This window comes from Neovison vison, chromosome 13 (assembly GCF_020171115.1).
Source record: "Neovison vison isolate M4711 chromosome 13, ASM_NN_V1, whole genome shotgun sequence".
Classification (NCBI taxonomy): domain Eukaryota; kingdom Metazoa; phylum Chordata; class Mammalia; order Carnivora; family Mustelidae; genus Neogale; species Neogale vison.
In genome coordinates, this window is record NC_058103.1 from 136597860 (window position 1) to 136623034 (window position 25175).

General features: G+C 41.9%; 1 protein-coding gene across 1 annotated transcript; it reads right to left on the reverse strand.

Annotated features, from left to right (window-relative positions):
* Positions 1–560: 560 nt before the first annotated feature.
* Positions 561–14401, reverse strand: ARRDC4 (arrestin domain containing 4). The gene is made up of 8 exons (XM_044229853.1): positions 14002–14401; positions 9611–9677; positions 9187–9334; positions 7132–7234; positions 5664–5920; positions 5009–5171; positions 3736–3890; positions 561–3355 (listed from the first exon to the last, which is right to left on the reverse strand). Exons 1-8 carry the CDS (start codon positions 14288–14290, stop codon positions 3299–3301), a joined length of 1239 nt encoding a protein of 412 aa, XP_044085788.1. The 5' UTR covers positions 14291–14401; the 3' UTR covers positions 561–3298.
* Between the last annotated feature and the right edge of the window lie 10774 nt (positions 14402–25175).

The following is a 25175-nucleotide window of genomic DNA, read 5'->3' on the forward strand; positions in this document are numbered from 1 at the left end:
ATAATGAGAGCTCTACCTCCTCTGGAAAATCTGAGAATTTTCCAGAGGAGGGAGGATCCAGGCAGTGTTCTTGAGATGGATGTACCATTACATAGTCCTTGTACAAAATGTGTGGCTTTTACCCATTTGAAAGGGGAGGTTGACTTGGTCAGTGCCTTCCTGTATGGGTCCCCGGACAGCTCATCAGATGCACTAAATTTCCTGGGGAAACACGTGGCCCATAAAACACAAAAGCTCCGGAAGCTTTAAAAAGTAACCATTGTCATTTGGGAATAAATGAAGGTAAGGCGCTCTCAACAACCAAGACAGCTTAGGCTTACTCATGCTGCCACTTTTCTTCATGGAATGCTAAACACTGATTTCCTTGGGGAAACTGAGCCCACTGTAAAACCAGGCTCAGAAGCCCCCAGGGCCCTCTGACCCGCTGATAGTCCGCATATGCAACAAAGGATCTTAATTTAACAGCAATTACACTTTGTCTTGTGGTACCCATTTCCCCTAAGTCTATAAGGATTTAAGTCATAGTCTTACAAAAACAAAGCAAACACAGAAGCAGCACCTCACAGCCTTAGTGTCATTTTATTAACAAAAGGAACCCATGGGGTTCAAACCAGAGTACAAAATACAATCTTTATTTTTTTTTCCTGTGGGTTAAAGAGTTACATTTTTAATAATAAAAATAAAAAAAACTTTCATAGTTAACTTCTCAAAAACAAAACCCCTGCCTATTGAGTTTCTTATTGTGCAAAACAAAAACATAAAAATTAAAGTTCTGCCCATGGAAGGATTTTGTGTGCCAAAAGATGCACATTTTCAATTTCAAAAAATTTTGCATCAAAAAGAAAATTCTAAGGCCACAGTTTCTTTGCAAACTAAACAGAATAACAAGCAAATAGCAGCTAAATTTTTATCTTCATTCCCAAGAATTCTGTTGCAATGTAGAATTTTCTACATTCATAGAATAATTTCTTGATTATGAGAAAAGATATGCAGTTTCAACCTACTGCTTAAGGTCAGATATACTGATACCAATTTGATAAGGCAAATCATACCTTTTACCTACTCTTTTAAGTGCTCCAAAATCAGCTTTGCTTTAATTTTGTGAGCACATTTCATGATGTCTCTGTTACAGGTGATAAAACAATCCTAGTGAAGGATTCCACTGAGTCATCGGAAGCCAACAACTTGGCTTTCTACATGGGGCCAAATAACTAAACTTCTTTCCTTCATACCGCTCTGCTTTGCTTCTTTCCCTTTATTTTTGGTATCACGGAGATGGATAATGTCTTGACAAGGCATAGAAGTCAAGAAACAACTGAAGAGGATCTTTTTTTTTTAGAGGAAAAACAAAACCACTTAGATAACACTTAAATATCTGTTTAAAAATACACAAAAACAAAGCAAAATTAAAAAAAAAAAAAAGGCACTAAAAATCAAACCAGGAAATAAAGTTCTGTGACAATTTCAGTACCACAATTATTGGTGTAACAGTTTTGCACTGTGATTTTAAATAGTGGCTTGCGATGAAAAAACTGCCCAAGATGCTTACGTGATTACAAAGAGAGGTATGTCCAGAAGGGGGAGAAGTATACGTTTACCTAATGCATGTAGAAAAATCCCTGATCAGATTGGCCGGCTAACTTCTAAATACAAAACTTAAACCTAGAGGAACTTTGATACTTGGGACTGAATATACCGACTGAAAGAAAAATCACTCGCTCTGGGGAATGAAGTATGGCATTCTGCATGGGAAGCACCAGAGTTTCTGGGTTGAACCCGTAAGGACATCGAGAAAACCAAAGTACTCGGCTGGTCCAAAATCATTATCGTGGGGATCCCGCCTCCCCTCCTTTCCACTTAGGGTCCAGGAACACTCTCAGTTCAGGAAACCGACAACAGATGAAAGGAGAAGGAAGGGGCCACGTGGGCACGGACAGAAGGGGAGTGGGCGATGGTAAAAACACTGCTCAGACTTCTAGCAGCAACACAATCTTGTTGGTCGGACTATCCTGAGGTTAAATGATAATAAAATATTGCACCAAAACGATAAAGAAAGAAAAAAAAAATCACAGTTTAACTGGAACTACCGAAGAACTGGAATGGGAGTCAGAGTGCACAGCACAGGGACTGCCGTATGCGGGCGTCAGGCTCTTGGCAGGAATTCAGTTTGTCCTTCTTAAAAACCATGGTTATTTGTACCCTCTTTTGATTTTGCGTTTATTTTTAAATACCCTTTGGTAGACATATATTAACTTCCGTATGGATCTTTCCCTTGGTCCACCTGCAGATTCAGTGATTCGGAAGAGGACTGCCACCGCCAATTAGCGGAAACTCCAAACAAGGCCCATCAGGCCTGGAGTTTTCAAAGGATTCTGATAACCCCACTAGAGGTAGGTTAAGAAAGGCTTTTGGGGTTTTTTGGTTTTTTTTTTTTTTTTTTTGTACTTTTTTTCCTGTGTAGTTATCAAGGCAGTCTGAGGACATAACCTTTTTTTTTCCCTTTTTTTTTTTTTTGTTTTGTTTTGTTTCTACTGTGATCCTAGGTGAATAAGACATGGAGAAAATCAAACACATATCCTACCAAAGTACTTAAAGGGGGTAAAAGTCTAGCCTTCGACAAAATGTGTTCTCATGCTGAAATTCATCTTTCCCCTCTGAACTGACATGCCTTGCAAGGAACCCTTTTCTCGATTTCATAATACTGTAGAGCTGATTTATAAAGTGAAACTGTGTCACCACATTAGGACCTCATCGAAAGGTTCTCCCAGGGACTTTGGTCCTATGGGACACTGTAAGAAACCACGAAGCCCCTGGATGTCAGCGTCACAATGCATCTTTAGAGCAGGCCTTTCCTATTGTGCTGCTACCTCCTTCAAAATCAAGGCTCCCAATGAGTCTCTACTTCCTTAAAGCTTGGGGTAACTTCTCTTCCACTTGGAGAAACCTTTTTAAAGTGACGCTTGCGTAGCGTTTCCACTCTCCGCACAGTCTCCTCTTGAGCGCAGGCACCCTTCACTTACTCGGTCACCATCAGGGCTTCCGCGACGCTCCTGTCACGTTGACTTTTCACATCTGCTTCGCTGCGTTAAAGGGGACACACAACCATATCACCCGTTTGTGCAGTAATCCTGTTGGCCCACTGGGAAGTTCACATATTCTTTGATTTCTATCACCTTCGATCTGGATGTTCGTTTCTGTTCTCGCACTCCTCTTCTCTCCCTCTTTTCCAAAAAGGCAAGGTGGGGGAAGGAACTGAGACTCGAATCTGATGATGAACACAGTGATTTCTGACATTTGCTCAGAGAATGAAGGAAACAGGCTGGGTCTCCTCGACATCAGGAGGATGTGGGTCAACCTGCGGAAGGGGAAGGAGCGAGAACCAGGCTTACTACCCCAGCACCCGGCAAATGATCTCAGTGTCTATTTCTAATTACACGGTGGTTAGAAGCCAAGCTTTGAGCCTATTACTAAGAAGTCCCAGCGGGTCACTTAAGTGCTCTGTACTGCACTGCCACAGAACACAATTTAAAGGCGATCACAGTACTCTACGGGCACACTATCATTTACAAAGAAAATATTACAAAAGGAGGTAATTGGATCAGTGCCGGTCTATCATCACTAGAAGACTTCTTTTAAGTACGTATCCCTTACTAATTAGGAATCAGCAACAGATACTTATAAAGGATTATTTCCCGAGGGCAAACTAAAAGTCTCATTTTCTTTAATTTTGCTTACCTCTGAATAAAGAGGCGGAGGCTGAAACCGGAATTCCTGTATGCAGGCGAACATGGGACAGCATGCTTCTCCCTCACAGTTAGGGGGCTGGGGGTAAGGAGGCACATGTCGAGAGAATTCCTCCTCGGACACCACATCTGCATAATTTGGTGGTGCTGCGACAAAAAAAGAGTCTCAGAAATCCATGCAAAAATTCATCACATCAATCTCTTCTGAACTCTCACCAAAATAAGACATTTAGCTAAATTTGCAAACAATGGTCCCCCCACCACCTCTAACGAGCAAGTGTTTGTGCCCATCAAGACAGAATATTCTGCTGTTGTGAAATCACTACTAAGTTACTGTATTCTACTCTTTTTTTGTTCAAAACTGTGAACTTTATTGATAAAAATATGATAATAAACTATAATTGTTCATTGATTTACTTTGCAGTTACCATCCTGAAAATTCATATTAAAAGTGGGCAAATAATACTATTTATATGCACACCAAAATTAGGCAATTTAAAAAACACCTTCATTAATACGAGGTGGTACAAAATTCTGTGTGAACAATTCTTTGTGCCGAACGGTTTTGTGCATTCCAAGACACACAGCATCTCTGCCTGCTGCTAACTAAAATGCCAGTTGGGCTCCAAACAACAAACACCCCTCACCCCCGCCGTTTCCAAACCTCTCCTGGGGGGGCACTACCATTCCTACTGAAAGCTTGTTTTAGGCAAAACCTTCCAATAAGACTATTTTATGATCTTTCCTGGGTCTGCAGGTCACAGGTTCAACAATACCCTGGAGAATGAGCCCTTTGGTCATTTACTTTCAAATCATCCTGACATCTAAGCTGCGGTGCTTCTTGGTATAAGTGTCCCCCAGTACGGATGTATCCGGGGACCTCTAGGTTGTCCTAGGTTGTATTCTACTCTTCTAAGAGGTGCAGGTTATAGTGCAGGGGAGAAAAAGAAAATCACTGAAATGAGGCTACAGAAAATACATAGCACTGTCTGCTGATTCTATTTCGTGTTGTCTTACTGTTAATAAACGAGAATTGAGAGACAAAGACTATATTGTGGGCTCTGCCATCAGCACCTCTGTGTCCGGGATAAGCCAGGCTCTCCAGGTCCCTGCCAGGAAGGCAGTTTTGTAATGTCCAGTACTCAGAAGAGTCTGGAAAGCTGTGGTGGCGGGAGTCACTGTCGTCTGAGCACCGGTGGTCTTACGCGGTCCTCAGGGGCCCTATGTGTAACACGCCATGCGCAAAGAACCTCCAAGCTTCGTACCCTCGGGTTGCTCCGGCAGAGTCAACGTCAGCCAGCTCATGTCCACGCTGAACTGGCTGGCGATGCTAGAGTTTCTGCTGCCGAAACCGTGGTATGGAATTGTGCCAATCACTAATGGCAGCTCGAGCATCAATTTTTTAGCACCAGGAATGTGAATATACACCTAAGAGGTAAAAAAAAAAAAAAAAAGAAAAAGAAAGAAAGGCAAAATTCTAAGTTAGACCTCCAATTTATTTTTTCCACAGAAGCAAGATCTTTGTTGCCTGCCACCACTTCCCCAAGAAAACTGTAAATGATCACGACCAAATAAAACGAAGAACAAACCAGACGAAGAGCCCAGGAAATCCAGTGACTGCTCTGCGATGGGGAACGGTAGCCTTAACATACTTTACTGTAAGCGAGCACGGCTTACATAGTAATTATAAAAAATGAAGTCTATGTTTTCAATATAACAAATCCCCCTTAATGCATGTTAGTTAATTCAGTTCCTTAGGGGGACAGTTTTCAATTAAGACCAAAGGCCAGCCTTCACCATTCCCGGGTCTGCTGTAATGCTGACCTACAAGGACACTTCCCCAGGTACGACACGTGCATATTCGTGCGGATAGGGCAGCGAGCGCCGCATATTTTCCACTGTAAGGAGCTCTCCACTTACAGCTAAGGAATAGTCTACTCGGATAATGCAGCAATCCAGGATGGACGGAGTAACAGGTGGGATCTTCAGAGTCTTCCCATTCCACGTGTCCGTGCCCCCGGAAGCGATGTGGTTTCCTCGCACGTTGGCAACCATGTGCCGGACGGTCTTCGTTCTCCCGCTTGCCAAATACGTCTGGGTTTGGAAAATAGCAGCTTTGGGAACAATCAGCCGAGAGGAACAATTCTCTATCTCTGCGTAGATTGGAATGGCTTCTCCTAAAAAGAGAACAAAAACACCTTAAGAGACTTTCAGAAAGTTCTTACCACGGTGGAAGAGAGCCGCTAACCAATTAAAGCAAAAGTTGCAGGCGCCTGGGTGGCTCAGTGGGTTAAGCCGCTGCCTTCGGCTCAGGTCATGATCTCAGAGTCCTGGGATCGAGTCCCGCATCGGGCTCTCTGCTCAGCAGGGAGCCTGCTTCCTTCTCTCTCTCTGCCTGCCTCTCTGCCTGCTTGTGATCTCGCTCTGTCAAATAAATAAATAAAATCTTTTTAAAAAAAAATAAATAAATAAAGCAAAAGTTGCCACGCGGACTTTGATGGAAAACTTGTATTGTGAATCTGCGTCAGAGATCTGAGAACTCACTGCAGGTTTTGGTAGATACTGGCTTCTACTTATTGCATTATTTGCTTCTCTAATGTAGCAATAGTACGTTGCCAGTTTGAAAGATATGTAAACAACTAGCATCTATAAAAATTAAGAAAAGACCTAAAAATAAATGACCCAGTACTATGTTAAGTACAAAAGATCACTAACAAAGTCATTAATGCCCATCAAGTTAAAATCTGCCTAACAGAGGAACACAGACGTTGCATTTAAGGAACTGATGTCAAGGCATAAATGAAACAATGGGTGGAGCAGGTGACTTTCCCACCACTGTTACGTGTCCACCATTCCACCGTCTGGACCACATCCATCCCCAGTGAGCTAGAATCCTGGAGTGGAGGCCAGGCCTGGCGGAGGGAATCAGATCCTTCACAAATGATGGTTCTAGTATCCATCTGACTGTTCGGGAAGATCCTGTTCTACATGCTCACGCCCCGTGTTTGTGCACACATCCCCGGCACGGGGTCAGAACGCCCCACGGGAGTTTCATGCCATGACGGCGCTCTTCTGAGCAACACTGCTCCTGACATTCTTTTGCAACATCAAGTAAAATGCTGCCATTTTCCCATATTCCCAGTTTTAGTCTTTGTCACTCAAGTGAAAGGACCAAAGTCAGAAATACCAGGAGTTTTACTGGACTCCACTCATCCAAACAAAAATACGTACATATCCATTATTTATATGAAAAACAGAAAGCCATATTATCCATGTTTTAAAACAGTCTGTACCTCATGAATTACAAAATACACTATTTAAAAATCACTTAAAAGTAGCTAATAACATGCATGACTCTTCCATTTGGACTTTCAAACATTTTGCTTACCATTACAGTATCCTTTTCTTTCAATTTTGGCACTCAGTGAGACAGGACCAGACGTGAAAAACCAACAGCCAACCATTTTCTCTTGAGTTTTCAATACAGGGGTCTTGAAAATTACAAATAATAACATGACTTTAATTAAACCAGTAGAAAACTCACAGAACTTAAAATTACATCATTCTTTATTAAACAGTTGAGTAGAAAGGTCTTCTAGGAAACAACTCAACTTTTTCATCCTTGTGGGACATATTAGGCAAAATACTTGCTAAAATATAAAGCATTAAAATAAAATCATTCTCTTTTTAGGAAAACTAAGATGAATTGTCAGACTCAAATAAGCTGATACCATCCTATTTTATCCTACAATCATTATAATTCTGGAAAATGATATACCTTCCCTTAAGGTAATGATAAAAATTAACAGTAGAAACTATTAACATGACAGAGACTTTTTTTCTTTTAAAGACTTTATGTGTAGGTTAGGTAAAAGAAAAAAATGGTATAAAAATCAATAATCAAAATCTTCTGTTTCTTTTGGCATCTAAAATAAAGAAGAAGCAAATGGCCTTTTCCTGAATTCAGAAATGCATGATTAGGCAGAAATTTCAAGTGCCCATTATTGAGACTGGTTTGGGGTCCTGTGTGAAGACAGCACAACACGCCCACCATAAAGGATCCAAAAAGTTACTGAACAGACCTCCCCACCTTTAGCATTTAAAATGCTCCATTTAAAAGACGCACAAACCAAAAAAGCTCATCATAAAACCTAAAGCTGCAATTTTTTTATTTAGAAAAAAAAACATTAAAGGATTAGTAGTTTCTCTTTTTGGCAAAAAAAATAAAATCTCCCTAAATCATTTGCCACAATGGTCCCATAGTTTAGAAATAGTCACCTTCCCAATTATAAGTAGTTCTAAAAGCACAAGACAGTATTGTCAATTTGCAAAAAAAAAAAAACAAAAAAACAAGACAAAAACATAACAACAAAAAAACCCAAGGTGTTACGTGGATGGTAACTTCCAGCTGTAACTGGAGCCTTAGCCTGGTCTATTGGGTGCTGTCCCCAAGGGACCACGCAGCTAGAGTGTAACCAATACACGGCCGCCCTCTCGAAGTGAACATTACAGTGAAGTCCATTCCATTTTTGAATGAAAATTGGGTGAAACACCTTTGAACTTGTTTTTTACCCTTCTCTTTAAAAACACTGGCTAGCAAAAGAAACCCCCAGCACTAATGATACATCTTTGGAGCATCCGTATCATGATGGGAAGTTCAAATTATCCCAGTATTTTCTATGAAGTTAAAAAAAAAAAAATCATTCATTCATATTTAAATGAAGAACCATTAGGTCCTCATAGCTATCATGAAAGTACAAGGTATAATTTTATATTATTTTGATAATATGGGTTTAGATAAAAGAATCTAGCTCATTAGCTCCCATCTTGCCTATTCTGTTGTTACTTACAGCCTAATCTTTCTTATCAGCCTACAGTATTTCTGGTGATGATTAGAAGTTCAATGCTTTAATGTGGCCAAATCTGTCATAAGGAAATGATAAGAGAAAGGCTCTCCACAGCAGCTGCGCGCACTTACTTAATGTTGGAAAATGACATGCAAAATGGAAGGATACATAGCATAATGGCCTGAGCCTCAATAACAGGCTGAGCTTGATTAATACTCTTCCATAATTACTGTTCCTCAACCTGCTATTATTGAAGAGTTTAGAATACCACCGCCCCGTGAATGTGGCCGCTCTGGGAAAAGTAAGCCCTCTCTGTGTGCGCATGAGTGTTATTAAGCCTTATTAATGCATTTCAAGCCTGTGTAACTTTTTGGCAAAAGCAGCCCCGAACAACGGAGACATAATCAATAGTATTAACACACACAATTTGTAATTTGCCCAACCTAGAATCACACATTTATCGCGAAGGCCCACGGGTTACAAGACTGTATGAGAAAGTGACAGGACGGGCTAGCGCCGCACGGGCTTGGTGTACACAGCAGTACTGATGGAAGCGAGGAAGGGAGGGGAGGAGGAAGAGGAGGAGGAAGACTCACTAGTAACGCTGGTGCGTTGACATCGATGTGACTAACAACCTGGAGCTCCCGCTTCACACTCTGGTCAGGTACCTTGGGTCGTTCCAAAACTGCCCTCACACAGTACTGAATACTTCCGTATTTCCCGGTGAATGAGGTTACTAAAGGTCTGAAACGAACCAAAGAGGTTAATTGAGAAGTTCATCTTTCAGTGAAACACTACTGGAAAAGCACCCTTAAAGTGCTGGTTTGGGTTAAAAAAAAAAATAAGAAGAATGTGAACAGGGGAAGTCTGTGAGGGGCTATTCAAGTTCAACGGCATCGCTGAGTTTCAGAGATACTCGGCAGCCTCTCCTTGGGACTGGCCTCTCCTCGGGACGGCCTCTCCTAGGGACTGGCGTATTGCAGAGAAAGAAAATCATAAAAGTAGTATCGTTTCACTTACTCAGATGGAAGTTGAAAGCTAAATGGAAATTCATGTTTTCCAGGCTGTAGTAAGAGGATGCCTTCACCTAAAAAAGAAAATACATTTTTAACTGAGGTTCCTATTAGATCAAGAATTTTCACAACTTAAGTCCTATTTTTTTAAAGGGAGGTTTCCCCTGGAGTATCCAGGATACTCCAAAAAGTACATTAATCTCTAAGATTTAGAGAATTAGAATGTCAATCAGTTTCTACCAAGTTTCATTAATTTCAAACCATATATATACACATACAGCTTCCACCTTTAAAGAGACCAATCACACAAGTATCAGAACCCTGAGGTCACATGTACATCCACATTATGTATGTACATGCACATATCTGTATACATGCACACACAAGTATACCTGTAACACGTGTGTGCGTGTACACATACACATTTGTTTGCCCACTCATAAACTAGCACAAGTGTCCCAACATTATATTATAAACACACACCAATGCTATTACACTAATAGTATATGTTATAGTATACTATTATACTAATATAAAATACCAATATTAAAATGGATTGAAAGCTGATTTAGCAAAAAATGCATCTATTTATTTTGGGTGTACCATAAAAATCTGATTCTATATTCCTTAGGCAAAAATGCAAAAAGAAGGTGAAAAATTTCCTTAGGATATTGTGAAGATTGAGTATAATTCCAAACAGCCAAACCAACAGGACAACTTACGAGGTAAGGGTCATGCATTTACACTTAAGCTCTACCAATTAATAGGTAGTTAGTTAATTGGTGATTAAGTCAACATACAGAGTAGGGTCTGCCAAGCACAGCCATGACTCCTCCCTCCTAGTCTGGGCCTGGGTCAGCCAGCTGGGTTTTCTCTCACGCAGAGGCTTAGCCCCGCTTGTCAAGGCCAAGCTGCAGGGGGCAGATAGACCCTGGGATGCCGGGGCGCTGCTGGAGTTCCCGTGAACACACAAACAACCGGCATCATTCAGATCCAAAGTCAAATCCACGCTGTCACGTGGTTCAGACAGCTCTGCCAAGACACTTAGAAACTTCCCCTTCACTTTATGCTCATCGATTCAAGTTCTGAACTAAACCCCCTCATGAAGGGTGGCAAGATTCAGAGGAAGAAAGTGCAACAGAAATGAGAACTTTCTTCAAGATTTGCCTGGTCAGTTGATACTAAAAACAGAGCTTCCTACTGTATGCGTTCATTCAAAAAAGAGAGAGACATTTAAAGGGCTGGTAAAATGGAATATTTTTTCACTTCCTAGAAACAATTAACATTTTAACCTTGTATTTTCAGAAAACAGGAATGCATTATTGGCCCATTTAGTCTTCTGAATCTGCCCCCAATTTTCAGCATGTAATATAGTAGGGGGAATAAAAGTAAGGTATTTACCACTGAGAGGTCATTCAAATAAGAAACACAGCACAAGTAGGGGACTTGGAGGCAAAGTGAACAAGAGACAGGGGACATGAGGCCCTGTTCAACCACAGTGATGAAGGCGGTCCCCAGGGCTCAGCTGTGCCCAGAGCTGCCCTCCCAGTGAGACTCAGCACTGTTACTGCTGTGCTAGAGCGTAAAAGGTTCCAGGCAATCCCGATGAGAGCTGGACAAAAGTTCTAAGTTACAACCCTTAGACTACGGAATACGACAAGCCGTGTCCTTTACAATGCTTAGAAACGTGGGTTTCATGTGAGTTCAAACCTCACAGCGCTTAGACAGCAGGCATGGTGGATACAAAGATGTGTAAGGTCAATGCTCAGACAGACCACAGGAGGAGAGGAGGCTACAGACACACACAGAGTCATGAGCACAGAGTGCAGGAGCCCCGGGAGGGGACGGTAACTGCTCTGCACCTGAGAGCCGGCACGGAGAGGCGCAGTAAGGGGTTTCAGAGGAAGGGAACAGCATGAGGCCGGGCACAGTGGGCATGTGTAGAGAAGAGCATTACTTGGGCTACCGAGAGAGAGAAAATTCTCTTATCATAGAGAATACAAATGAACACAGGAACTAGAACATTTAAAACAAGACTCAATCACCTCCATACATAAATAGGAACACAAATGGAGAAAGTTGATAAACCTAGCTTATAGGATTTGGAAACAAATCTTAGTTTTCTTCCTTTCTCTTATGACTATTATTTTTTTGTTAAAAGTTTCACAAGCTGAATCACGTGCCCATTTCCGCCTCTGTTCTCATGAGTCAGAGCTTCTGCCTTATACACTGAAGACTACAGTGTCACAGAGAGGCATTCCAGTCACCAATGGTCTTATGGCCTGAGCTCCTCACTCAGGGCACTAAGTGGGAGCTTAGAGCATCATTACAGAGTCAGAGACTTGGGCTCAGGAAGGTTCAGGGACTCCCACAAGGTCATACTGCTGGTGGGTGACCAAGTAAAACCAATTCTCTGTTCTGTCTTGTCTTTTTACCATAATTCCTCAATAATTAAGAAAAATGAAGAAAATCAATCACAATGGTAGCAAGTAGATTAGATTAACAGTGCCAAACAGTTACTCAGGGAGGTTTCCTGAAAATCTCATAGACACATTTTCCAAAAATCTAGATTTCTAAAAATCTCTTTGGATGACTGAAATTCAGCTAGTTTTTGGAAAACAAATGACCCTGAGAATCTACAATTATGTAAAGTTGCTAACTTCTTCCAAGCTACAGATATTATGAGTGTTCTTTTTTTTTCTCATGAGATCCCCTAAAGCAAACTATGATTTTTTAAAATAAAACAATTTTTGCCAATATTTGGTATGATATCTTTTGAGAAAACAAGCTAAAATTTTTCAGCTTGCCTAGGCTAGGACATTCTATTCCATCAGAATGAAAAAGGAAGATCTAGCCTGGGATTCTAAACAGTATTTGTCAGACCAGATTCTACCAAAGTAATTTCTTTACTGCTAATCCCAGGTCCAGCTGCAATTAATCTCACTTCTATTTACTCAGTAGTTAATGGCACAGAGATCTAGAGAGTCCAAAGTCCTGGACAAAACCACTTTATGTCTCTCTTCGATGATCCTTGACTCCAGTCAGCCATCTTGAAAATCTGTGTTGTCCCAACCACTGGGGGAGGCATGTGTGGGCTGATCCTGGAAACCACACTGAGGAGAGGGTGACCCAACACACTGCACTGGTGAATTCTAAAGAAGGCTTTGGTTCCAAGTGTGCTCTTTCTCCACTACAATACTTGGGATCACTGGATTCTCACATACCTTGAGGATTTAACTGCGAACAGTCTACTTCTCCAAAGTAGGAAAAAACAAAATTGCACATACTATTTCCTGTGTATAAGACACAGAGAAGGTTAAAACATTAAGACTGTTTATACCATTTTTTCTTTCTATAGATCAAAGCTGAAGCTGATTAGGCAGGAAGGTAAAGTAGTTTAAAGCAGCTGCCACCAGCTTCATGAAGAGCAAGACTCACTGTTCCTAGTATTTTCATCATTAAGATGATCAATTTTTGCATAGTTCTTATATACAGTTCTATAAAATTTTCTATTTATACACATAGTATACAAACAGATGAAACAGCTATGTCATGGTTGCCACAGAAGCCCTTGGAAAGACCTCCACTATTAACTGGACTTCACCAGAGTGGACTAGAAGTGGGTAATCGTTCCTCCCGAAACTTACAACACCCGGATCCCACTGTCTCAAAAGGCCTACACTGCGGCTGGGAGGGGAGGGGGATGTTGCAAGTTAACAAAAAGAAGCAAAGAATAAAAGACAAAATATAGGGCAGAAGCAGAACTCTTCAGTTACTCTGCTCCCAGAAGAGAGAAACCAAGTATGATGGTCAAGAAACACTTCCGCTGAACTCCCTGAACTACTTCCCTCTTCCCAAGACTGAGGTTTTGCTAATTCATCTTGAACCGAGAACGAGAGTCTACCTCCAGGATGGCAAGAAGGGGAGGCCCATAAAACACTGAGCACCAACCATGGAACCTCATCGTCTGATTCCGCTCTCCATCCCTCAGGCCAGAAGGGACTGGACCTAGATCCCCCGGTCTTAGATTTCTGACTGCTCATCACAGGTTCCCATGGCAACGGTTCATTCCAGCCCCGGTCCTGGAAGGTCCTGGGACGCCTGGCGCTGGGCAGGCCCAAGCGAGCCGGCCGGGAGGCGCCAGGTAGACGAGCGTACTCCCCTCGCGGGATCGCTCCACTGCTTTGCAACAGGGGGCACAGGCATTGTTACCCTCCCGTGACCGGCCACCAAACCGAGGCTCCGGCCACCAAGTGGGCGGACCCCAGCCCCGGATCCCGCCCCCTCCCCCCCCAGCCGGTGGGCATCCGCCGGCGCGCGCCCTCCCGGTTCCTGCCAGCCCCTCTGCGGAGCCTCCGTGACCCATCGGGGACCCCCGGGGCCGTGGCCCTCGCTCACCGGCCGGAGGCTCGCGCAGGCTCAGGCGCACGTTCAAGTACTCCACCTCCGAGGCGGCGGCCGGGGATGCGGCGCCAGGGCTCGGGCCCCAGGTGGCAGTGGCTCGGCCGTGGGCCTCCAGGCGCAGAGCGCGCAGGGCCACCGGCTCGGCCGCCTCCAGCAGCACGTGTCCCGCCACCGTCTCGCCGCTCGAGTAGCAGCCCTTGCGCTCATCCTCGAACACCAGACCCAAGCTCTTCACGCGGCCCTCGGAGCCCACGGCCGCCGCGGACCCCACCTCGCCGCCCATCCCGCCGGGCGATGGGGCCGCGCTAGGGAGGTCGGCAGCTGCCCGGAGCCGGCCTGGCGAGCGGAGGGGCGCCGCTGTCACGGGCGCCCGCCGCACGCTGAGGGCCGCTGCGGCCCCTGTGCGGTACCCGGTGAAGCCCTGGCGCGCCGCGGGGCCTATCGCTTTAACAAACCCCGGTGGGCCTGGACAGGGGCCGGGACAGCCCACCCCCGGCGCGCGCCCATAGGCCGGCTGTGAGTCCTGCCTCGTGCCGATTGGTTGTAAATGGCTACTGAGTCATTTCATAGGCGCTCCCACGCACCGGATGGCTCAGGTAGGCAGTGCGTGATCAGGAAGTAGTGACCAATCGGGGTACCCAGGCGTACACGTGCACAGGCCGCTTATTGGCTGGAACAAGGCACAGTCCTGGGGCACTGACCAATGGTGAGGCGGTGCGCCCATGTGGACAGATAGTGGGAAACAATATTTGTTAGGGAGGGGGCGGAACCGGGAATCTCCGGCTCGCGGAGTGTCTGCCGTTCCCATGGTTACGAACGGGGGCGGGGTTTCTGGCGGCGTGGGGCCAGTTTGCAGAAGTCTCTGGGTTCGCTCTGGTATATGCGGTTGTGACTGCAACTGGCTCGTATTTATGATTTAATCTGCAGTAGTTCTCGGGAAATACATACCCTAGGAAATGGAACTCAGCAATAATTCTCCTGTGAGTTTTGGGTGGGTGGCCAGCTGTCTGGAAGCTTTCATGGATAACTTGGCAACTACCAACCTCCAGGTTCCCAAGCTCCGCCTCTCTAAGGTCTCGCAATTCCCAGCCTGAGAAAGAACCACAGGCTGGAAGGATGAACGCTCTGATTCTCAACCTGGTACAACACCCAAGGAGTTCTGCTGGGCTCACGGGTTTTCTAAGCTGGTATTCGAATATCCCAGAACACTGATTCTTCCTGTTGTAAACAAGGTCATGAATCAGGTCGTTTCAAAATAGTGGGTGCTCCCCAAGTTTCTGCTCCACCCTAAAGGATTTCTTGACCTCCTTGTCATAGTTCCGGAGGACTTGGAGTTGCCTTCGGGACTTGTTCTCCACGCCCATGCTCCTTTTGCCTACCCTCATTTTCATTTTGTTCTTTAATATTTCATTCCTTCTCAAGTCTCCCCCCCCCCGCCCCCCATCTAGCATAGCTGACATTATTTGGGCATTTTCTAACCCTTTTAAGTTCTTCCCTTACTAAATTTCCAAGTTAGTGAGGTGTTATCACAGATGGATTGATCTCATATTGAAATTTTAAAACTTTCCCGAAGTTTTTTTTTTTAAAGATCCCAAATGAAAGGTTGCTTTGTTGCCGCCTTTGAGTTTAAATTATTAACGTGAAACTTTACTGAAGATTTACAACTTTGAAATGTCTTTATCGCTTCTGAAAGAAAGTGGAAAGGTCTACAAATCTCTGCCTAGTTCTGAAATAGCTGTTAGTTTCTCACGATTTCAGAAGAGTTCCAACATGCTATTACTCGTCCACTTTTCTTTATAACACAATCTCACCTTCTATTCTTATTTGCGTAGTGTTCACCACTGCCATTTGAAACACAGAACATGTTCTCATTGTTGTATCTGTAGTACCTAACGGGAGTTTGGGACAAAATCAGCACTCGATAATGTTGAGTTGCTTGAGGGAAAGAACCCCAACCCATATAATATTATTTGGCTTTGTAATAAATGAATAGTACTTGGCTTCTTACTCTGCTATATCTTCATCTTCTCTAGGCAGATGTTCTCTGCCTTCTCCCCCCATCCCTTCCAAATTAGGTGGCTGAGAAAGGGGGAAGGGTAGTGGCTCTAACCATGCCCAAAAGGCAGAAATGCACATATGGTAGACATTCTGTGCTGAGAAAAATTGGGCTGTCTTTGCTACTACAGGTAGCAGAATGCATGGCCAAACGTTGGCTTGAGCAATAAGTATACTTCTTGTTTACTTAACCAGAAGTCCAATAGCAGGTGCTGTCAGGGTTGGTTCAATGGACTCCTCTCCTCTTCCTCCACTGTCATACTCTGCTCCCTTCCTAGTGGCAGTGGTTACCACAGCTCTAAATATCCCAAAGCAGAATTTACAAAATAAAGCAAGAGAGTCCATGCTCACAAAGAAAGAAAAAAGAAAAAAGTGGCTTTTCTTTTCTTTTTTTCTTCTCTCCTTTTGAAAAGAAAATATATTTGCCTGGATGCCCCTGATAGGCTTCTTACCTGATGTTGGCCAAAACGGACTCATCTGTGCACCATAGGTCATTAACTGGCAAAAAGAAATGAGATTCTTCGCTCAGACCAGTGATTTTTCTCTGGGGGTTAAACAAAATCAGAGCTCTGGTAGCAGATGGCTGTTGTTTGGTCATCTAGAGCCGTTTAACTGACTTCAGTGGGCCTGGCCATGTGTGCTGTAGAGAAGAGCTGTCTCAGCCAAACCTTAAAAAAGGAGGATTAAAAAAAAAAACCTATTCTATGACTAGGTGGATTTTATTTATCTGGTGATTTAATATATCTTGTGCCCCCACCTCATTCACAGATAAAATTCTGTTTTTTGGTGCATACATTATTATGGCTATTGGAGTTCTGCTAGGTTTAAGATAGCAGCATACAGCATATTAAAAAATAAAAAATCCAATCTGACAGTCTCCATCATTAATTGATGTGTTTAGACCAGTTACATACAATGCAATCTTTGATACGGCTGGTTTTAGGTCTATCATTTTATTATTTGCTTGATTTGTGCCTCTGTGGTATGTGTGTATGTGTGTGTGTGTGTGTGTGTATGTGTGTGTTTCTCTGCTCCACCTTTCTTGCTTTCTTCTTAATTATTTGAACATCTTTGAGTAACCCATTTAAATCTATCAATTCTCAGACTCTATCTCTTTGTAGTATATTTTAAGCAGTTTCTCTAGGAATTGGTGTTCCCCCTTTATGTCATAGTGAGTATGTATATTACATCCATGGATACTGATAACTCCATGAGACACTGTTTACATTTTTGCTTCCGATAGTTATACATATTGTAAAAGGCACAAGAGAAAAGGGCTCTATTATAATTACCCATGTATTTTTCATTTTTGTTTATCTCTTTGTTTATTCTGAAGTTCTGAGTTCCCTCAGGAACATTCTAGATTGAAGAATTTTCTTCGACATTTGTTTTAGAACAGGCCTGCTGACAATGAATTCACTTAGTTCTTCTTTTTCTGAGAATGTTTTCATTTTGAAGTCATTACTCAAGGATATGTGTGCTGCATACAGAATCCCGAGTTGGAAGTTCTTTTCTCTTCAGACTTGACAGATGTTGTTCCATTGTTTTCTGATAACTTTGGTTTCTGGTAAGAAACCAAGTGGTCCTTCAAATCGTTGTTCCCATATATGCTATTTTTTTTTCTGTTTGCTTTCAATATTTTTTTCTTTATCTTTAGTTTCCATAAATTTGAATATAGTGGGGTTTTTTTTTAGTTTATTTTTTGTGGAGTCCTTACAGCTGGATATTTTTGTCTTGCACCAAATTTATGTTTTTGTTTGTTTGTTTTTGTTGTTTTGTTGCCATTATGTCTTTAGATTTTTTTCCTGCACCAATCTCTTTCTCTGCTTCTTTGGGGACTTAAATATGAATATTAGATCTTTTTGGTACTGTCTCATGGGAACTTGAGAGTCTCAGCTTTTCACTCTTTTTCTTTTCTCTCTCTGTTGGAGAAATTGGGTAAATTTTATTGGTCTCCCATCCAAGTACTAACCAGGCCCGACCCTGCTTATTGGTCTCTTTGCAAGTTCATGCACTCTTTTCTCTGTCTGCTTCACTGTGTTATTCAGATCCTCCAGTGAATTTTTTTCATTCAGATATTTTCTTTTTCAGTTCTAAATTACTCATTTGAAAAATAGTTTATTTCCCTGATAAGAACACCTATCTTTCCATTCATAAAGAGTGTCTATCTTTATCTCTTTGATCATGGCTTTAATAATTGTTTAAAGATCTTCGAAAAAAATTAATTTCTGAGTAACCTTAAGCTTGACATCTGACTATCTCATCCTTGAAGCATCAGTCACACTTTCCAGTTTTTATTATGTTTAGGAATTCTAGATTATATCCTAGACATTTTGAATATTATGATATATTAAAATCCTCTGGAGAATGTCAGCTATTTTCATTTACATGAACCTGGGTATCTTTAGACTGTTCCAGACACACCTTATGTGGGCTGTGGTTCCAATGTCAACCCAGTTCTCAAATCCTTTGCTCTTTGGCTCTGGGTCTTTTCTGAGCAGCTCAGAATGAGCCCAGAACTTCTGTCACTTCATACACAGAATTAAGGGATACCCTTGTCCATTTCTTTCCTCTCCATTATTTACCCCATTTTCTGTGGCTTCCAGGGACCCCTTTCTCCAATCCCCTGAATAGAAATTTGCTGATTCTGTAAAAGTTTAAGCCACATATGCTACGAAGTAGTTTTGTACTATCGGGATTACTCTCAAGGCAAAGAGAGAAAGAGATGGGGATTTCCCAGAAAGACAAGTTTTCTCCTTAGGTTTTGGGTAATGCCAATATGACACCTCACTGTAGCTCCAGGAGGAGAATCATTTTTAGGGCAGGGCAGAATTCCCAGTAAGTGATGTAGATTCTCTTTCTTCTCCTTTCGATTTTGCACCAGATTTAGTGATTTGTTTCCAATCCAGAAAACCCTATTTTAGCCAGACTGACATAATCAGTGATACATTATGTTGATAGCATCTTCCTCTGATAGGACATCATGAAAACAGCACATCACTCCCTTTGGTATTCTTTACCCAAACCCGTAACTCCAATCTAAGCAGAAATAAAAGATCAGGCGATTTGAGGATCACCTGATCCCCAAAACTCTCAAGACCATAAAAACCAAAAAAGACCAAGAAACTTCTAGATACAAGACTAAATGCAATAGGGTACCCAAGATTGTATCCTGGCACAGAAAATGACATTTATGCAAAAACGAGTGAATCCAAATAGTGTGGAGTTTGGTGAAAATAATGTACACATCATGATAAGTGATAATTGTACCAATGAACACTTTCTTCATTTTAAAAAGTGGACCATGGTAGTATAAGATGATAACAATAGGGTAAAGTGGGTGAGGGTGCATGGGAACATTAGACGATCTTTGCAGACTTTCTGTAAGTTTAAAATTATTCCAAAATAGCAACTAGGAATTTTTTTCCCCATAGTCTCTTGCTTGTAGGAATACTTGATCTTGGTTCAGTGACTGAAAGATAGGGGAGCCCTATGATATTTTTGCTGCCTGTGGTTGTGTGTATTTCTACAGTGGGATCATCATTGGTTCCAAGCCAAGAGAAGAAAGAAAACCCTCCAAAAAACTCACTCATGATAGTTTGCTTCATAAGTTTTGACTTCCCTTCCCAAGCCACTTGCTGTCACCAGAGCTTAGCTATTTCCTATGCCTTCTCCTTTTCTTCCTCCTTCCCCCCCCTCCTCCTCTTTATTATGAAAGTTTTAGTTATCATCCCTGGGAAAGAGGTGTTTTATTGTGTGACTCTATGTTTTCCAGCGCTAGAATTTATTTTTCCCGATCCTTCCCATCTTAAAAAGATAATTAAAATGCTGCATAAGTACCAACACACATCCATTATCTTTTTGGAGGATACACACATTCCTCTTTCTCACAATTTTTATGCGGTAACTTTAATCTGTGCTCACTCATACCTTGATTTTTATTTGGAGGCTGACTGAGGTTTGACACTCATTTGCTACCTGAATTGGAAGTCAGGTACACCAAGCAAAGATCTCTAGGAAGGAAGAGGATCTGACCTTACTGACCGTTCACTGCCTAGGGGCTCAACACGTATAATCCCGTTCAACCTCCCAAAAATTCCTGTGAGGGGCCATTTTGGGATGGAGATCCAGGTTTACAGACAAGGAACCGAGGTTCAGAAAGTCGGAGTGCCTTGCTTCACGTTCCATTTTCAGTAAGTGACAAGACCAAGGTCAGACCCAAGTCATTCTGTGTTCATAACGTTGCCCTTCAGTATCATGGTTAAATGGAAAAGAGAAGGGAAGGAAGGGAAGAAGGATGGAAGAGAAAAGAAGGAAAAATGCCTCATTTACTCTAAGGAGAGGAAAGAAGAGATGTTTAGCTCTCCCAGTTGGGGTTCCCTCCTAGCACAGTACACACTGCCCTTGACGCTGAAGTGCTCCTTTCTGTATTAACAATACCTCCCGGAAATGGTTAGCATTGTGTTGGAGCACCTGTCTCTCCACAGGCCCAAAATGATCTCCACCTTCTTCCAAAAATGACTGGTGGCAGCTGCAGAGGAAATAACTGAAATGAGCTTTTTTTTCTTTTCTTTTCTTTTTTTTTTTAACTTGAAGGAAAGTTGGAAGGGAGAAGGCATATGGAAGAATAGACAACTGACTGAGCAGGGAAATCAAAAAGAACAAAAATACACCTAAAAAGGGAACGGCGACAAATTTGATCCCTGCCCCCCTTCCCCCACGTGTGATAGAGAGACAGGAGTTCATGTAAGAACACGGGACTCTTTGGCTACAGCTATCTTATTCTGAGGAACAGAAAGGCCCTGCCTTCTTCCTGCAGGGTTCTCGCATACATAATGTGGTTGAATTGTGACAGCACCAGAAAAAGCACAGCAAGGAAGTGTTTCCTGCGAATGAATTGATAGTAGATTACAGTTCCATTACTGAAACTGAACAGGCAAACATGAAACCAAGACTCAGGAGATAAGTAACAATTAAGGATCTTAAATAAACATAATTAGACCCATATTGAATGCAGAATTGATGGGAAGAGCTCATCTGTGACCGAACATCATCTGTCTGACGTAATTGTCCTTGACGACTTTCCTTTTGGCCCACGAGGGTCTGCTCTGATGGAAATGGCCACGTATGGATTTCACAGAACACCTTCCTGCAACTATTTGGGGGCTGATGAGGAATTACAATTGATTTAAATCATAAAATTATCAATATTAAATGATAAAGCTTTATTATACTGTGAAAGGTGAAACCTGTAGAAAATCACTTTAGGAATCAAGTCTCTTTCCCAGGGAACTGAAACAGAGAGCATGTGAGAGCCGGAGATTCCCATGCTCCTATTTTGGTCCCATTTACACCATCCGTCCCTGGTCTGAAGCCATAACCACTATTTCTAAATAAATACTAGGGGCACCTGGGTGGCTCAGTGGGTTAAGCCACTGCCTTCGGCTCAGGTCATGACCTCAGGGTCCTGGGATCGAGTCCCGCATCGGGCTCTCTGCTCGGCGGGGAGCCTGCTTCCTCCTCTCTCTCCCTCTGACTGCCTCTCTGCCTACTTGTGATCTCTCTCTGTCAAATAGATAAATAAAATCTAAAAAAAAAAAAAAAAAAAAAATCTAAATAAATACTAGCCACTAAGTATTTACACTTGCAAGTGTGTGTGCATGTTTATAGTTTTATATGTTTGTTTTACACACATACCCACAAACACATAATATCATACTCTAGTTATGGGCTCTGCACTTGGGTTTTTTTCACGTCAAAGTATGCCGGAGCCTGGTTAATCACAACTTAAAGGTCTGCCTCATGGTTTTTATGAATATCAGGATTTCATGGTGTGACTGCACCGTTGTTTATAGAATCACAACCCACTAATAGTCATTTATGTTCCTTTAGCTCTGGAGCTATTAGTAATGATTTTGTACATAGCCTTCTGTAAAGAGTCTGCATATTTGTCTCCCTTAAGGTAGAAATCCTACAATGCGATTGCTGGGTCAAAGGACATGTCATTTTAAATTTAAATACATCCTGCCAGATTGCCCTCCAAAAAGATTACAGTCTCATCATCAGTGTGTGGAATCACTTTTTTATCTCGCCAACCATGGATAAAAACAGCCTAAAATTTTTGTCAACCAGTTGGGTGGAAAGGGGTATTTTATTGGGGTTTAAATCTACTTTTGTAGGAATGTGAATGAGATTGAGTATATTGCCATGAGGCATGTTATTATATAAAATGGCACTTCATTTCTCTTGCTTTTTTACAAATCCTCCCTTTACCATGATTATGAAAACTTTACCTGTGTTTTCTCCTTTTGTTAATTTTTTTAACTTTAAGCTCCCTAAATTTGAGTATCTTGTGAACAAAAGTATTTAATCATTTTTCCACAAAGATATAGCTGATTCCTCCAACATAATTTATTGTAATTTATTTATTTCTCTTTCCCATTGTATGGAATATTCATTTTATCACATAACAAATTGACGTAAATCAGTCAGTCTTTTTTTTTTTTTTTAATTATTCTCCCTTATACTGTACTGTTGTCTGTTTCTGCACCAAAATATTTTTGTTCACTTCGGGTTTTTCTGTAGTAAGTTCTGATAACTAGTGGAGCAAATATGACCTCATTTCTATCCTTAACATGTTTTATTTTGGCTATTTTTCTACATTTTATCTTCCTGAAGATATTTAGGACTAACTTGTCAGGTTTTCATGGAAAAACCTGGATATTTTATTGGAATAACATTGGGGAATGTTTGGATTTATCAGTTAAGTTGTAGAGAATTAGCATTTACACATATTAAGTTTTCACATCCAAAAGCTTATGTGTTCTTCAATAAAATTTTATCTTTTTCTTCATATGGGTGTCACATATTTCTGGTGAGGTTCATTTTATGTATTTTCCCTGTTTTCTTGACATACATTGGATTTTTTTTTCTTCCTCTTGGAGATTCTCAAGTTGGTTCCTGTTAGTGTATAGGAAGGCTGTTGTTTGTATTTGCTCTAGAACCTCTGCATTCAGTGGACTTTCTCCATCTGTTAGATTATTGGGCTCATGGAGCCTTCTCGGGTTTTCTCAAGGGTCAAGTAGATCCTGGGCAAATAGGGGAAATAAGGCATAACAGTATAAAAATAATAAATCCTTTCACAGATTCCAAGGGTCAACTTCCTGTGTCCTTTGGACCTCCTGAGTTACAAGAAAGCACAGCATTAGGCAAGCAGGAAGCCTTCCAGCTCCCCAAGTCATACATTAAGATGGTGGACCCCTTGGTCTTTGACATCGGCTTCATGGCCACAAGCTGCTCAGTAGGGCTTATTATGTAATTGATGTTCAGAAGTGGCTCACGTGAAACCAGTGGAGCACAGAAAAGGGTAGGGGTTTTGTTCTTTGTTTCAAACTCTACTACTATCACTTATTCTATAAAATTAAGGAAGGGACTAAGTTCTCTGGGCTTCAGATGTTAATGTCTTCTTTGCTATCTGTGCATCCCCTGTGTTAAATGGAACATACTATGAGGTGCCTGGTATATAATAAGTCCCCAGTGAATGATGGCCCTTGTTCTTCTTAAGATGAAGATCTTAAGATCTCAGTGGAGATGGGCTTTGAGTCTGACAAGCCTGCTTCTGAATCCTGGCTCTGCCACTTCCTGATGGCATGACCATGAACTTCAAAGTTGGTCTAGCGACAATTTAGGGATTCAGTGAGAATATGTAGGTGTTAGTTCTCTGTGAACGGCTGTATTTCATGTAACGGTAGTCGGTGATGTCTTTCTATCATTCTTCCTTCTAGGAGCAAGACAAAAAGTTCCCACTGAGATGCTGAGAAATATATTTTATTAGCTCACATTAACATCACATTTCTAAGTATAATCTTTAGAGGAAGCTTCAAATATCACTTGTGTCCAGTGAAGAATGTTATTGAGTGACTGGATTTTTGTGTGTTTTAAACATGTTCTCAAATAGGCTGTTTCCCATAAATATATAGAATAAGGATCCTAGGTAATAATCTAAGCTGTGTGCTCAAATCCTAGCATCTAACTGTTCTCACGAACCTGAGCATCACAGGACACTGCTTTCAAAGGTGTAACGAGACCAACTTACAACCTTGATTTTGTCCTCAAGTGACACCATCATGGATTACTTGGGGAAACAATGAAGATGTCTCAGTTGCTTGGGCCCAATACACTGAGTCTTATTAGCAGAGTTGAAATAATACATTTCATTTGTTCATTTATTTGTTGCACTTAGGCTAGCATAGAGGGGAGGAGTTCAATGATTGTTAATAAAGAAAACTAATTATCATCAATTTTGAGTTGGAGTCAGAAAGGGTTTTTTTGTTTTTTGTTTGGTGGAGAAGAGCGAAGGGAGAGGAAGAGAGAGAATCTTAAGCACGCTCCATACCCAGCCCAGAGCCCCATGTGGGGCTTGATCTCATGACCCTGAGATCATGACATGTGCTAAAATCAAGAGTTGGACGCTTAAATGACTGGAGTCAGAAGTTCCTTAAAATTGGACAGGGTGAGTCGGGGTGGGAGAACTAACATTTCATTGAAGGAAACCTTATTTGCAAAGCCACTGTTTCTATAAAATCTGCAACAAAACAGTGGCTGATGTGCACATTGTAGAGGACAAGCCCGATACTAACCAGCCACCAAGATGTAAGGACCATGTATCCATCTATCCTTGAAAAAAAAAAAAAAAAAAAGAGAGAGAGAGTGCTTTGTAAAGTAGCCATTAGAAGTAATGAAGGTTTCCAAGTGGAGCTTTAAGACTGACAGATAATTCATCACATTTGTTGCCAATACCCACAAGCTTCAAATCTGCTGCCCAATGATTTTCAAAGAAGTAACTTTTACCTTACTTCTTTTTACTTACTTCTTAAAAGGGTGGACTGGAATAATCCACCTTTTCAAATGCATATGGAAATGATATGCACATATGGACCAGAGCTTGACTCACAAGCAAGTAGCTTGGCGATAGATACTGACTCTTACTTACTAAACACGGAGTGGTTGACCTGATTTTTCACACCCCCAGGTGAAAGGCTCTGTGAGTGAGGCCAGAGGCACGTCCCCACCCTGCTTGTGGAAGACCTTTGTGAGTGATGGAGAGGTGAAGA

Excerpts from the sequence above, each read along its gene's own strand:
- ARRDC4 (XM_044229853.1), bottom strand. The coding sequence starts at position 14,290 with ATGGGCGGCGAGGTGGGGTCCGCGGCGGCCGTGGGCTCCGAGGGCCGC. Across the intron at positions 7,235-9,186 it reads TCAACGCACCAGCGTTACTA|ACCCCTGTATTGAAAACTCA; the intron begins GTGAGTCTTCCT and ends GTAATTTTCAAG. Across the intron at positions 3,356-3,735 it reads CTCCGCCTCTTTATTCAGAG|GTTGACCCACATCCTCCTGA; the intron begins GTAAGCAAAATT and ends CCCCTTCCGCAG.